The sequence below is a fragment of the Rhizophagus irregularis genome, chromosome 19 (genome assembly GCF_026210795.1).
Source record: "Rhizophagus irregularis chromosome 19, complete sequence".
NCBI classification, from domain to species: domain Eukaryota; kingdom Fungi; phylum Glomeromycota; class Glomeromycetes; order Glomerales; family Glomeraceae; genus Rhizophagus; species Rhizophagus irregularis.
In genome coordinates this window covers 1,785,898-1,800,968 of record NC_089447.1, presented here as the reverse complement: position 1 = coordinate 1,800,968, position 15,071 = coordinate 1,785,898, and the positions used below count along the sequence as shown (strand labels likewise).

Sequence of the window (15,071 nt, the reverse complement as noted above, 5' to 3'; positions counted from 1 at the left end):
AGTATATACTTTAAAAAATATTATTATAAAATTTTAACATATTTTTATTATTAGAAAATCTAATTAAAACATATTTTGGAATCAATTATCTTTCTGAAATATATGCATTTTTAAATAATAATGATCATCTGCAGTATTATATGGATAAAATTCAAAAAGAAGTTTATCCTTATAGACAAGAACTTTTTGGAGTAATTTATAATTATTCACGCAATATAAATAATTTTTGTGATTATGTAAAATGATTAGATAAAAATAAAAGTTTTCTTTATTTCTTTAATATTATTATATCAATTTTTTAATGCAAAATAAATTATATTTGTAATTTAGAATTTTTGAAAACAACAATATATTAATTATTTGCACTACTTCCACAGGTCGAAAAGTGAAAAATCAGGCATCAATCAGTCACCAATCGGTCACCAATCAGGTACCTGATTGGTGACCGATTGGTGCATGATATACTGTCGCCAATCAGGCAGTTTGCTAACTTTTGATCCAGTGATCAGAAAAGGATGAAATATAGCTCATTGGAATCGTCTCAACAAGACGAATCTAATGGTAGTAAAATCGCATTTCTAGGATTAATACTTGATGAGAAATTAAGTAAAATATAAAAATGAAAATGTATCATTTATATTTTATTTAATTTTTTATTAACTATCAATCCTAGAGATGCGATTTTACTACCATTAGATTCGTCTTGTTGAGACGATTCCAATGAGCTATATTTCATCCTTTTCTGATCACTGGATCAAAAGTTAGCAAACTGCCTGATTGGTGACGGTATTTGGCAAAAATGCCAATCAGGTACCAATCAGTCACCAATCAGTCACCAATCAGCTACCTGATTGGTGACCGATTGGTGCCTGATTTTTCACTTTTCGACCTGTGTTCTAAGCAATTGTTTGAATAGAAAAAGTGTAAATATTTTCAAATTGACCTGTCTTTTAAATGTGTAGCAAGTAATATTAATGAATTTGAGATTAACTATTACAATTCAGAGTATAATTTAAGTAAGTATTATAATAATTAATTTATTTTATTTAATTGCTTAAATTTAATTTTAATAAGAGAATTCTTTCCACTAATCGTATAGACCATTTTTTCTCATAGGAAATTTGAAGGAAAATTTTCTGAAATAATGGCTTTCTTGTTGAAACAAATCATTTTAACAGCCTATTCTAAGGGCGACAATAAAGAAATAATAGTGGATAGAGCCTTTTACTTTGAACTAGTCAGCCATGTTTTTAAAAAAATTCTTTTTTTAGTTTAACTGAAGATGATATTTCTCAAACTATTGAAAGAAATATTGGCGATAGTGAACTAGTAGTTACTAATTTACTTATAAAATATCAGGAGGTTCTTTAAACTTTTAGTATCAGTGATTTACAGTCTTTAAATCACTTTTTCTTTTTTATGAGTCTTTTAACTTTATCCAAATAAGCGTAATTAAAGGAATGGAAACCGCTTGTAAAAAGTTTAATAACGTTATCACAACAAATTCTAAACACATTCAAATCTGTAAAAGATCAACTGATAGATATAGAAATTATTAATATGCCTAATATGCTCAAATACCAATCAAAAGTTGCAGCATAATAAGAAGAACCAATTAGTATCCTCTCAACAACAGCCACTCCTTTTATGTCTAAAAATAAACAAAAGTGAGTTTCATATGTCAATATAGTTAAACAGAATTTGAAAAGTAGTAATGTTAGCAGATCTAATTTGCCTTTACCTTTTACAGAAAAAAAAAAAACTGCACCTGTTTTCAATGCTGCGTTCCAGCAAAAGTTTTAAGACTATCAAGAAACAATCTGCTATACTTTCACTTAAAATAATTAGTACCATAAATCCATAATAACTGGATATACACTCACAAATAAGGACTTTGTCTGCAAAATTATGATTCATGATATCTCCTCCACCTGTAATTTGATATGCTTAATTACTTAAAAGCCTGGGATCAAGTAGTTGCAATTAAATTTAAATCTCAACAGAAATATATTACTATTATAGTGTCAATTGAACTCAATCAAGTGGTTACAAAACTTTGAAATGATGGAGTCAGCGCAGAAAAAAACCTTGGAAAAATTTCAGAAAAATTCTGGTTAAATATAAAAATTCTGGAAATTTATTTTTTTAACCGGTATGGAATTAAAAAAAAGTTCCAGTTTTAGATGGTATTACCAAATATACTGTATAATAATCTTTTAACTTTTTTTTATTCGTGCATATACAATATGAAGTAACCAGAAAAGACGTACTGGCTTTAAATAATCATATTGTAATAAACTACTTAAATAATAAATAATAAAATTAAAGATAAAAAACTTTTTTGCGATATAAATTTATTAAATGAAATTTCTGGTATTTACAAAATATTCCAGAAATCTGCTACATCACGACTGGAACAATTCCGGAATTATAAGATTTTACCGGGTTTATCAGAAATTTACTGGAAAAACCGGTTAAATTATAATGGATTTTCTGCGCTGGATGGAGTATAGATTGCTCTGCTTAGAAGTTTATCCATACGATAGTTTCTAGCCAACTGAAATCTCAAATAAAGGAAAGAACGAGAATGATTCCAGGTTGTACTTAAAGGAGTTTCTGTCTCTATTATTACAACTACTTTATATCTGAATAACCTTGCTCAATCTATTCTTACACTTTTAAGGTGTAAAGCATTTAAATTAATTTAAGATCAGAGCATCCACAAGTTAATAATCTACTACGATTTATAGGCTGACTTGGAAAAGGTCATTAGTAAACCATTTAGATTTACTGGTGATTAGATAAGGTATTTTACTTCTAATTTGAAGTAAAGAAGAAAACATCTTCAGTAAAGTTTTATATGAGCCACTTGACTTAGCTCAAAAAAAAATTCTGACTTAAACTAAAATAAGTTAAACCATAAAAATTTTGGCTCAAGCTAAAATGAATTGAGCTGAACTATAAAAATCATAGCTCGAGCCAGCGCACAAAATTTATTTAAATTTTGCCAGATTTTCTGAAAACTTTTTGATAAATCTGTAAAAAATTTTTAAACTTTGGATATGGCACAGCAAATTTTTGGTAAATTTTATGAATGTCAGAATTTTATTAATATATAATAAAAACGTTAAAATATTAATTCTTATTTTCTTGAGTCAAGCTATTATTAATTCTTTAATGCTTAAATCCATATTGTAATAAAGACATAATGAAAATATTTGAGACTTTATAATATTGATAAATTTATGCTAAATTGCCAATTAAATAAAAAAATTTTTTTTATTGATTCCAGTTATATGTTCTGATGCAAAAAAATGAATTTCTGGGATTTTTAGATTTTTTTTGGAAAATTTCTGGTATTTTTTCAAAAATTTTTTGTGCGCTGGCTTAAGTCAAGTGAGCTTTATCTTCAAAAAAATATTTTGCAACATATTAAAGCATTAAAAAAATGTTGCAAACCGTTTTTTTAATATAATATTACAAAAAAAAACGTTTTTGTAATATTTTTTTATTAAACAATTAAAAAAAAATGTTACAAAAATATTTTTTTAATATAATATTTTGAAAAAAATGTTTTCGCAACATTTTTTTATTAAATAATTAAAAAATGTTAAAAATGGTTTTTTTTTAATATAATATTATACAAAGAATGTTTTCACAATATTTTATTAAAATATCAAAAAAAAAACATTGTAAAACATTTTTTTTTAAATATATTATTATGAAAAAAATATTTTCGCAATATTTTTTATTAAATCATTAAAAAAAATGTTGCAAACCGTTTTTTAAAATATACTATTATACAAAAAATGATTCATAACGTTTTTGTATGATAATTCAAGCCAATTTGAGCTTTTTGAGCTGAGCTTATTATTGAGTTTTTTAAATCGAGTCTATTACTGGCTTAAACTTTTTTCAAGTTATTTCACGAAATGACTATTGTTCAATTTAATTATAACCAGCTTGGCTCAAATTGAAAAGCTCGAGTCAGCTTGTAAGCTAACTCAGTTTATGCAAGCTTTAGCTTTCAGAAGGTGAATCAAGAAGATGACTTCAAGGTTCAAATAGTAACTAATACTAATATTCAGTTGAGTAAGAAGCAAAAGATGGCCAAGAAAATCAAAAAGATTAATAAGGCTTTGGGTGATATTGACAAGCTTACAGTACTAACAGAAATAATATCGATGTTTAAAAAACTGGGAGCGTTATAATTTAAGTTTGAAAGAATGGTTAGATTTAGAAGTGTAGATGTAGTAGAATGGCTTCGTTACTGACTGTTTCCTTATTTTTTCATTTTGTTTTTTATTTTTGTTTTTGTATATGGGATTTTTTTTTGTTTTTGTTTTTCCTACATCTTATTTCTTTTGGTTCTTAGGTGTATTTGCACCAGATTTATTAATGCATTTTCATTGTACTGCGGGAATAGTTGACCTATCTTCTGTTTATTTTGTGATGTAGTTCACTTATATTATATAGATCCAAGTGTTAAAATTAATAAACTTGAAATATAAAAAAAAAAAAATTTAATATTATTTTTTGGATAAATTTAGATCTTATCCTTTATATATAATATTTAAATCTTACTTTTATTTTAAAAAAGAATATAAATATATTATATGATTTAATGAAAAATTTCCGAAAAAAAAAATTTGTCAAATAAATAAAAATAATATTTAAAACTATCTTTTAATGCTTTAAATAAATTTGCAAAATAAAGAGAAAATACATATAAATAATTTTTAAAAAGTTTATATATTAAGAATTTCTTTTTTTATTACAAAATGCGAAATTTTAATATTATACAAAGAAAGTGAAATATATATTTTTTCTAATTTTTTTTAAATTAAAAATAATTTATTATAAAATGAAAATTTTATTTTATAAAATTACTATATACTTTTGGATTTTATTTATTAATAAAAAGTAATAGTAATTTATTTTAATATAATTTTACTAATTTTTTTATAGATTTATAGATTAAATAAATAAATATATTCATTATATTACAAGTAAGTATAAATAGAATCCCAAGTAATATATGTATAACAATATTATTTGCTTAATCATATACTGTTTTATCTACAGTTAGAAATTAGATTTGCATAAAATTAATGATATTTTTTGCTAATATTATATTTTTTATTTGCTTATTTTTGTAAAATTTTTGAAAAGTCATATATTACAATTGTCTAATAATACATTACTGTATATAACATCTAATATAGTGATAATAATATGTAAAAGTTAATAGGATGTAAAAAAATTACTGCAATGGATATTTTACCTAAAATGATATTTTTGCAATTTTCTGATAGATAGATAATCCTATTCTTGTCCCGGCTGGCATTACGACATTACGAGAATTAAGTTTCATATGACATATCACATAACCAAACAAATTAAGCAACGTGTAGTCTAACCTTTATTACAAAGTTAAAAACAAAGACCATTTGATTACCAAAACAAGCCTTTTTGATTGGTAATGGAAATACCGATTAGGGATTGTCAAAAGGGGCAAATGCTTATCTGTTACATGATGTTTATATACAAATTTTATAAAAATTTTATTTGATTTCTAAAAATATACATATAAATATTTACTAATAAAACCACAAAAAGTAAATATTTTTTGTCCGCAAAATATTTAAAAAGAAAAAGAAATCAAATCAATTGATCCCTAAATTTTATAATAAAAAATATTTACAATAAAATAAAATAAATAACTATACTACAATAAAATCTTGTAATATAAAACTCTATTATATATATTTATATATTTAACAAAAAAGGTGTTAAGTATAGAAAGGAGGAATATCTTGACGTTGAATGAATATTATGTATAAATGAAGTGAAATGAAGTGAAAAAATATATAATGTATTTTATAATAAATTCTTGTAGTAATTTCAAGAAAATTAATTAATTATAAATTTCATTTAATAAAATTCTAATGAAATTTTTCTATTTCCTTAATCATTGAACCTCCATTACATTTTTAAGGGACCAAAATAATTACTACAATTATATATATATAAAAAAATAGATTACTAATAAAATTACTTTTGAAAATGATGATACTATTTCTTTAAAAAAAAGATTTGTACACTAAATTTTTCTCATCTATCTAATTACATTACCTAAAATATCATTGCATTACTAAATTATTAAAGAAAAATTGGATAATTTGAATAAGTTATAACGTTTATTAAAAAAATTTTTTTTTTTTAATCAACCACCATATTATCATCATCATCTTCTCTTAACTCTCCTTCTTCTAGTTCATCGTCAGCGTCTTCTTGACCAGGTTCAATTTCAGGTATTGGTTTTGTCATTCTAGGTGGAGATTTTAATACCGGTAAAGTTTTTTCATTTTTTACTTCTTTTTTAGAAATTGCTGGAACTTTATCTATAGTTTCGGTTTCTTTAATTGGTGATTTCAATGATTGAGTATTCGTTTCGCTCCTCTCAACCTTGACTTGTGACTTCGTTGGCAATTTTGATACTGGCTCACTTTTTATAGGCTTTGAAGTTGTTTCAGTTGTAGCCGTTTCAACTATAAAATTTAAAAATTTTTGTTAACAAACTTTTCCAATCGTGATAAAACATTATAATTTATAATAAAATATGTATTAAAACTAACCTTTTGATTTGCCATTATCGCTATTATCAGCTTTAGAAATATAAGATTTAACGTTATCCGTTGACGAAGACAATCGACCATATGCATCACTTTCCGAATTATTATTATTAACACAGTTTATTGAATTTGACTTTAAATAATAAGGTGATCTTTCTCTGGCTTCCTTCAAAAATCCTTCAGGTAATAATTGTTCTTTGAATCTTAATAAATTTTTGAAACACCCAACAAGAGTAGCATTAACGACACCAGCAGCTGTTGCAACATCTTTATGTTCTACTTTTATCAACTCTGCATCATCCGTATGTACAGTGTGGCTATAGGTTGAAGTTCTAGTTTCATTCCATGCATGTATAGATAACCATATTGAAGCAGCTCCAACAGATACTGGACATTTTCCGGTAGTAATATTTAATTCACTGGCTTGTCTATAAACATGAATAGCTGCATTGAGTATATGTTGTGGAAGTTTAAGATTTTGGCACCATCGTTTCTATTAAACAAAAATAAAGTTAATTAATAAATGAAATAAGTAAACCAATGAATAAAGATAAATGTAAAATTAAAAAATTGATTATATACCAAATATTCAGCAGAATCTACAGTTCCATTAGATCCATCACCCAAGCCATTGCTCTCAAATACTTTAAGCATGAGACGATAATAAGTTCCAATCTCTTGTTTCCTAATTGAAGCAGCATTACATATTTCAACAAAAGTACGTGGTAGACCATTTTGGCGACATAATATAAAAAGAATTGAAGCAAGAATATGATTACGTTTGCGATGAGGTTGACGATTTTTCATTTCCTTGGAATGTTTAACAATTTCAAACACTCTTAAAGTTTCCACCCAAATATCATGAGGAATTTCGATGTTCTTTTCCCATTCAATTGCGTTCAATTCGAGCTTTTCATCGTCCCTCATTGTTGACCTACGTCTAGGTGGGCAAGGTCTTTGTGGTTTACCATTACTATTATTGCTATTTGTATTACCAGTAGTGGAATTTACAGCATCAATGGAAACAGTTTTAACTGAAGGTGGTGACGAAATAGGTGAAGCGATAGCCTCAATAGGTGAACCGCAAATCACATTGTCCTTTTCTTTATTACTTCCATTTGATGAGGTTGAACCCTTACGCGAAATAGAACTCGAAGTCGAAGCTTTACGAGACAAAATACCATTATTGGTGTTTGTAAAGCATGCAGAGATAGGTGAGGCAGGTAGGGATAATTTTTTATCAGAAGTATTTGAATTTATGGTTACATTAGTTTCTTTAACATCCTCATTACTCTTTCGATGATTAATAACATTTGAAGTACTATTATTATTGATATGATCTTTAGCTGCACCATTTGTACCAGTTCTTATAGTAGAATCACGATTAAGAGAGGAGATTTCTACTTCTTCTTCAACTTCTTCTTCAGTTTCCATATCATCACTATTCCATTGCATATTTCCTTCTATACTATTAAAATTACGTTCGGGTTGTTTATTTTGATCAATATCATCATCAGAACCATCATCCATAGCTAAATCGCTATCTGAATCACATTCAACTGATGCTACTTTAACTCGTTCTTTTTTATCTTGATCTTTGTTAATAAAACCACGAGTAACTGAAATGCTATTAATCTTCTCAGGAAACTCAGATTTTATTGTATTTTTTGGTGATTTAAGAGCAGCTTTCTTTTGTACATAAGATTGTTTTTCTTCATCCGTAATTGACATTTCTCTGACTTTTTTTGTTACCACTTGGTCAACCGGTTCCGGCTTTATATCAATTTCATTTTTAACAACTGGTTCATTAATTGGTGTAACAACTTTGTTGATTGAAGGCTCCTCTTTAATTTTGATATCCTGAACACGTTCTTCTACCACAGGTTTGTCAACGGTAACCGTATTTTCTGAAACATTATTCACCAAAGTAGTTGCATTATCACCCTTCAATGATAAGAGTAATTTGACTCCTTCATCATCAACGTCCATCTTTGGTTCCTCTTCCTTCACATTATGAATAACATCTTCCATTGTATCATCATCATCTTGAATAACATGTACATCTTCATCTTTTCTATACCTTTTGTTATTTTGACTCTCATTTGAAGAAGAATAATCTCTCTTACGACTTTGTGCAACATTCTTCTCATTATTCTCCGATACAGTAGTTGGAGTGAATGGAATAACATTATAAACATCATCATCAACCTTTGTTTGCATGGTGGCTGCTGCTGTTGATGATGAATCTTTAGCTTTTCTACCGCGTTTTGAAACGAGAGGAGCTGAGACACCAGATATACTATTTTTTCTTGATCTAGATGATGGCGGTTTTGTCGGAGTATTATTATTTGAAGAATTTGAATATTGTACAAACACAAGAGGATCATTTGGAGTATTTGTTGGTAAAGGTTGATTATTAGATATAGGTTGTTGATTTGGTATAGGTCCAGCAGGTACAATAGGTCTCGGTGGTTTAGAACGTCCCTTCTTTTTAACAGAAACATTCTGTTCAAGAGATTTATCAATACTATTATTATTAACCGTATTATTAACATGACTACCACCATTAGGAGAAAATGGAAGATTATTAGAAGCTACAGGAGTGCTAGGTGCAGGAGATGATGATCGAGTGGAAACCGACGAATTACTTCCTGAATGATGATGCGAAGGTGCCGCCAAATGAAATGGTGAAGTTTCACGATTCTCCAATAAAAATTGATTTTGAATTTGTGGTTGCTGTGGAGGCAAGTTTAACTGCGGTGGCGTAAGAGGACGAGAAATATTTTGTGGAGGAACTTGCAAATGAGAAACTTGTAGTGGTTGTAGTTGTTGTTGTTGCTGCTGTTGTTGCTGCTGTTGTTGCTGTTGTTGTTGTTGCTGCTGCTGCTGCTGATGATGATGATTTTGAATGTACATTTGTTGTTGTTGTTGTTGAATTTGAGGATGTTGAACCTGATGATGTTGAACCTGAGGATGTTGAACCTGAGGATGTTGAACCTGAGGGTGTTGAACCTGAGGGTGTTGAACCTGAGGGTGTTGAACTTGAGGGTGTTGAACTTGAGGGTGTTGAACTTGAGGGTGTTGAACTTGAGGATATTGCTGTACATGACCAGAAATACCATTTTGTTGTTGATGGTGTTGATGATGTTCATTACTTAACGAAACATCACGAACATCACGAGCATCACGAACATCACGAACATCACGAACATCACGAACAGCTTGATACTCAGTTAATGGTGCATTACGACCATGAGAGGAAGTCACATGTGATGGAGTGGAAATTATTGGAGGGTTATTTGGATACACCTGAGAGGAATAATAATGAGAATTATAAGGAGCACGAGAAGCAACAGAAGTAGCGGAAGATTGATGATCGAGCTGATTTCTTTCAGGTACTACTGCCATAACTTCGTTATTATATACATTAGAATGATGATGAGAAGAGGAAGGAGGAAGAGAGTGAGTAGGAGGAGGAGGAGGAGGATGATACCCTTGCTGTATTTGTTGCTGCGATTGAGTTGTTTGATGGTGAGACATTGGTAACGAATGTTGTAAGTGATGATGATGAGATTGATGTTGTTGATGTAACATTCGTTGTGAGGGCTGCATCTGTTGTGGTAAAACTTGTACTTGATGAGGAGGGGATCGCTGCGATTGTGGTAACTGAGGTTGTTGATAATGTACATGATGTTGAGATGAAGGAGGAGGGGTAGGATTAATTTTATGATTTACAGAATATTGTGTATTTGTAGAATGAGATGGGTAAGAATGAGATGAATAATATGAAGAAACTTCTGGTGTTGAAGACGACGACATTAAGGGACGTTGATGAGTATGTTGTGATAATAAATGAGATGAATGCTGTTGTTGTGAATGTTGTGAATGTTGTGAATGTTGTGATATTTGTAAATGTGAATCAATCCTTTCGTTTCTATTATCATTACGTGAAGTAGCATTAAAAGGATAATTAAAATTAGAAGGATGTTGAGGTGTATCAAGTAAAGGAGGTAGATGAGGCCTCGATGAAGAAATTAAAGATTCTGTTTTATGTTGAGAATGAATATTATGATGATGCTGTAAAAATTGTTGTTGTTGTTGTTGCTGCTGCTGCTGCTGCTGCTGTTGTTGTTGCTGCTGTTGTTGCTGCTGTTGTTGATGATGATGGTGATGATGATGGTGATGATGTTGTTGTTGTTGTTGTAATATTCTTTGAGTAGGAGGTAAAGATGGAGGTAGTGATGGAGGAGGAGGTACAGGAGATGGTGGAATTTGCATTAATTCTTTTATAGAAGGAAGTGTGATCGACGAAGTTTGTCTTGGTAGAGGATTGTGATCAATATGATGAAGTGAATGATGTTGAGGATTATGAAGATGATGCGAAGCTAAACTTTGATCCATTGTTGGTTGTATAAGCGGTGATTCTTTAAATTGATGATTATCATTTAGTTGAAAATTAAGTTGATATTTTCTTGGTTTTGAAGGATCTTCCATTACAAACGCGAAACTATTATTATTTACTCGTTCCTGATTCATGAAAAATAAAATTTTTAAAGGAAAAAGAAAAAAATTTACAAAGTTTTTTTTTTTATGATAATAATAATAATAATAAATATATATATATATAATATATAAAAAAATTTAAATATTCCTTATATAATTATATATATATATAAACCTTTCTTTTTTTTTTAAAAAAAAAACAAAAAAATCGATTATTTTTTTTAAGAAAAAAATAGTTTTTTATTAAAAAAAAAGGGAAATTGTGAAGTATTTATAGTGGTTAGATTTTTTTTTTTAGTTTAATCTCACAAAGTAAAAAAAAAAAAAATTGGATGGCAAATTTTGAGAAAAAAGGGGGAGTGGATGATGGCAATTGACCGTATTTATAGATGAAGGAGGGAAAGTTTCGGTGTTACGTGGAGGTCACAGTATCAATGCTTAATTTGGGTAAGGGCGTATAAATGTATATAAATCGTATAAAATGTATATATGTAAAAAAAAAATAAAAAAAAATAAATAAAAAAAATCGGAATCAGTTTGATTATTAAAGTTAAATAATATAAATGGATTAGTTTATTTTTAAAAGTGAAAATTATTTATGTATATTTTAAACAATTACGGCAATAACTGCAACAGAACGGCCAAACAGCAATTCAGCAAATATAAATTATTTATGTATGGCAAAACCTACATATTTATTGTACTACAAATAAATAAATATAAAGTAAAAAAAAAAAAAAAAGGACAAAAATACTAATAAATAATTATTATTATTATATATATTAATATAATAATCTTGATTAGTTCTTGATTTGGAGGATAGTGGCTCACTTTTGATTCTATTACAAGTAAAGTTTATGTGAAAAAACTTGCTTTAAGTATTAGCACAATATGCACCTGTTTCTACATGAAATATCCATTGGATAAAATTGGTTTAAATCTTTTTTTTACCTGCTTAAAGGCATATTCTAACGCATAATCCAATCAATTTATTATTATTATTATTTATTTTTATTATTATTATATTATATTTATTATATTATTATATTATATTATATTATATTATATCATATTTTTTTTTTTTTTTTTTTTGGTATTTTTTGGATTTTTTTTGGTATTTTTTTTTGTATTTATTATTTTTTTTTTTTATAAAAAAAAAATTTAAATTATTTTGAATAATAACGGGAAATGAAATTCATAACTTTGCAAAAAAAGGAAAAACTAGGTGATACAGAACATAGAGAGGAGAACGATGAGATATATTCAAACATAAAAGGAATTGTAATGATTACAATTATGTTGTACTAATTTATCTGTGTCATTTTATAGCAGATATAAATAAAATACAATTATTAGCTTGAATATATTGTGTATACAAACAATTAATAATCAAACCCAAAATAATATTGATAAAGAATGAAGTGAGTAACCAAATAAAGAGGACACCAAGAAAATTATCGGAGAGTCAAATCCTTAGGTTACTACTGTAATGCAAATCCGATGAATCACTCAATAATAAAAATAAAATAAAAAAAAAAAAGTAAACTTTTTTTATTCGGACTCAAACTTCTTTCAAGTAATAATGGCCGTATTGATTGTCATGTTGCATGCTTAATTACGATGTGTCTACAGATGATTCAATTTTTACAGTATGCATGTCAAATATATATTCTTTGATTTTTTGACAAAAGAAAATAAATAAATTTCTTTTAAAAAAAATTTTTTTTTTTTTATTATTTCTTACCAAAATTAGACCTTGTAATAATAATATATCCGTTAACTAAACTGTTAAAATATTATAAAATTATAAAATTTCTTTTTTTCATTTAATCAGAATTCCGCTAAAAAATATGCCCTATATATATATATATATATATATATTTTCGTTCCCATTTAAATCATTTAAATGTCAAATATAAATTATAAAATGATATTCTCTAAAGAAATTTTTGTAAAATTCATTCTACTATCCAAATTTAGAATAACCCATTTTTTTTTTTTTCATTCAAATCATACCGTAACTGATAAGTAAATTTTAATTGGATGGAATATCATGAAAATCATTTCATTTTATATTACATAGATCGTCATGTTATTACGAAATTGTAAGATAAGCATATATATATACATATATCCCTCTTTATTTAGTAAGCCGTTATCCTTTCTTTTTCTTTTTGCTAAGCATAAAAGTATCATCGTTGTAACATTTATGATAAAATCCTTTGGCTTGGTCATTTTGTGATTGTAAGTCTCCTGGCTTAGCGAATATGGTAAGAATATACTGCGCTTTTTTCTTTCGTTTTGTTGATTTTTTTTTTTGTTTACAACTTTGGAAATGAAAAGCAAAACAAAAATGTAGAGATTGTGATACAAATATGTTGTGTTGTTTATAATGTTTTGCCACACTATAATATTATATAAACTTCATGCATTACATGCATTTAATTTAGACTTTAAACTACTCTGTATAGTTTGTAAATACTCATTTTTTTCCTGTACTGTAAATGATCATGAATTATGTGTATTACACTAACCAATACATTTCGTATTTTCTAGACTTTGAATCATGCGATGTTTGTAAATCTCAATAGTATGGTGATATTCTTGTTTGTCATTGTGTGTTACTCCGTGTGATTTTTTTATTAATTTGTTTCGTTTGTTTCCCGAAATTCCTTTTTTTATCGTAAAAAAAAAATTTTTTACCTTACTTATTGGATAAAAGGAATTCGAAAAAATTCGTCATGGATCGGCTTTTGACATAATTCATTTTTATTCTTTTGTTCCTTTTTACCTTTTTATCTAAAATTGTCTTAATATATATATACACTATATTATTTGACTAGCATTATATACTTAATTCTGCCTGACATTAAACCATGCGTAATTGTGCATAATTGGTATTACAAGATTATCAATAAGCGAAGCGAGCTTTTTAGAACTTTCCTTTTTCTTTCTCTCTCTCTCTTTTTAACTTTCTTATTTTATTTTATCTTTTTTTTGTCCCTTTTTTCTCTTTTTTTTCTTTCATAAATTTATAATTATGGATAAGGTCAAAAATAAGCAAAAAACAACTGCTTCCACTTCTTCTATCATTAAACAACTCACAAAAGATAGTCCAGATATAACTTATGTACCTTACTCTTCTGAATTACAACTTCCTGGAATTATGAGTTTAATTGAAAATGATTTATCTGAACCCTATTCAATATACACATATCGTTATTTCATAAACAATTGGCCTAATTTATGTTTCATGGTGTGTTTAATTAATTAATTATAACAAAAAAAAAACAAAATTTTTTTGTATTAATTTTTTTTTGTCCAAAAATTTTTTTTTTTTTTTAAAAAAAAAAAAGGCAATGGATCAAGACAAATGTATTGGAGTTATAATCTGTAAACTGGATCGACATCGTGACGCTTTGCGTGGTTATATAGCCATGTTGGCTGTAAAAAAAGAATATCGAAAGAGAAAGATTGGTTTGTATTTTTGATTTCAACTCCAATTATTCTTTTTTTTTTAAAAAAAAAAATAATCTTAATAACCTACAATTTTTTTTTAAAAAAAAATCAGGAACTACATTAGTAAAAATTGTTATCAATGCCATGAAACTTAAAAACGCTGATGAGGTACAGTACAATACGCAAAAAATGATAATACTTTAAATTTTCAAATATTAAAAATTTTTTTTTTCATTTATTAGATCGTACTTGAAACAGAATATACAAATCTTGGAGCTCTTTCATTATATCATAATTTAGGATTTATTAGAGATAAAAGATTATATAGATATTATCTTAATGGTGTTGATGCATTTCGATTGAAATTATTTTGTAAAAGTGAAATACAAATACCAATTGTTGAAGTATCAAATCGAGCCATTGTAGAAAAAACGAAGAAATAAAAAAAAAAATTTTTCCCAAAACAATTATATT

The 15,071-nt window shown here is 27.2% G+C and overlaps 2 protein-coding genes across 2 annotated transcripts; one reads left to right on the top strand and one right to left on the bottom strand.

Moving 5' to 3' along the window:
- Positions 1–5,648: 5,648 nt before the first annotated feature.
- OCT59_010945 (uncharacterized protein) lies at positions 5,649–11,454 on the bottom strand. The gene is made up of 3 exons (XM_025322115.2): positions 7,218–11,454; positions 6,639–7,128; positions 5,649–6,551 (listed from the first exon to the last, which is right to left on the bottom strand). Exons 1-3 carry the CDS (start codon positions 11,169–11,171, stop codon positions 6,223–6,225), a joined length of 4,773 nt encoding a protein of 1,590 aa, XP_025167125.2. The 5' UTR covers positions 11,172–11,454; the 3' UTR covers positions 5,649–6,222.
- Positions 11,455–14,178: 2,724 nt separating this feature from the next.
- Positions 14,179–15,069, top strand: OCT59_010944 (N-alpha-acetyltransferase 30; the record flags this gene model as incomplete). The annotated part of the gene is made up of 4 exons (XM_066136198.1): positions 14,179–14,394; positions 14,495–14,615; positions 14,710–14,765; positions 14,840–15,069. 4 exons carry the CDS (start codon positions 14,179–14,181, stop codon positions 15,038–15,040), a joined length of 594 nt encoding a protein of 197 aa, XP_066000849.1. The 3' UTR covers positions 15,041–15,069.
- Positions 15,070–15,071: the final 2 nt, after the last annotated feature.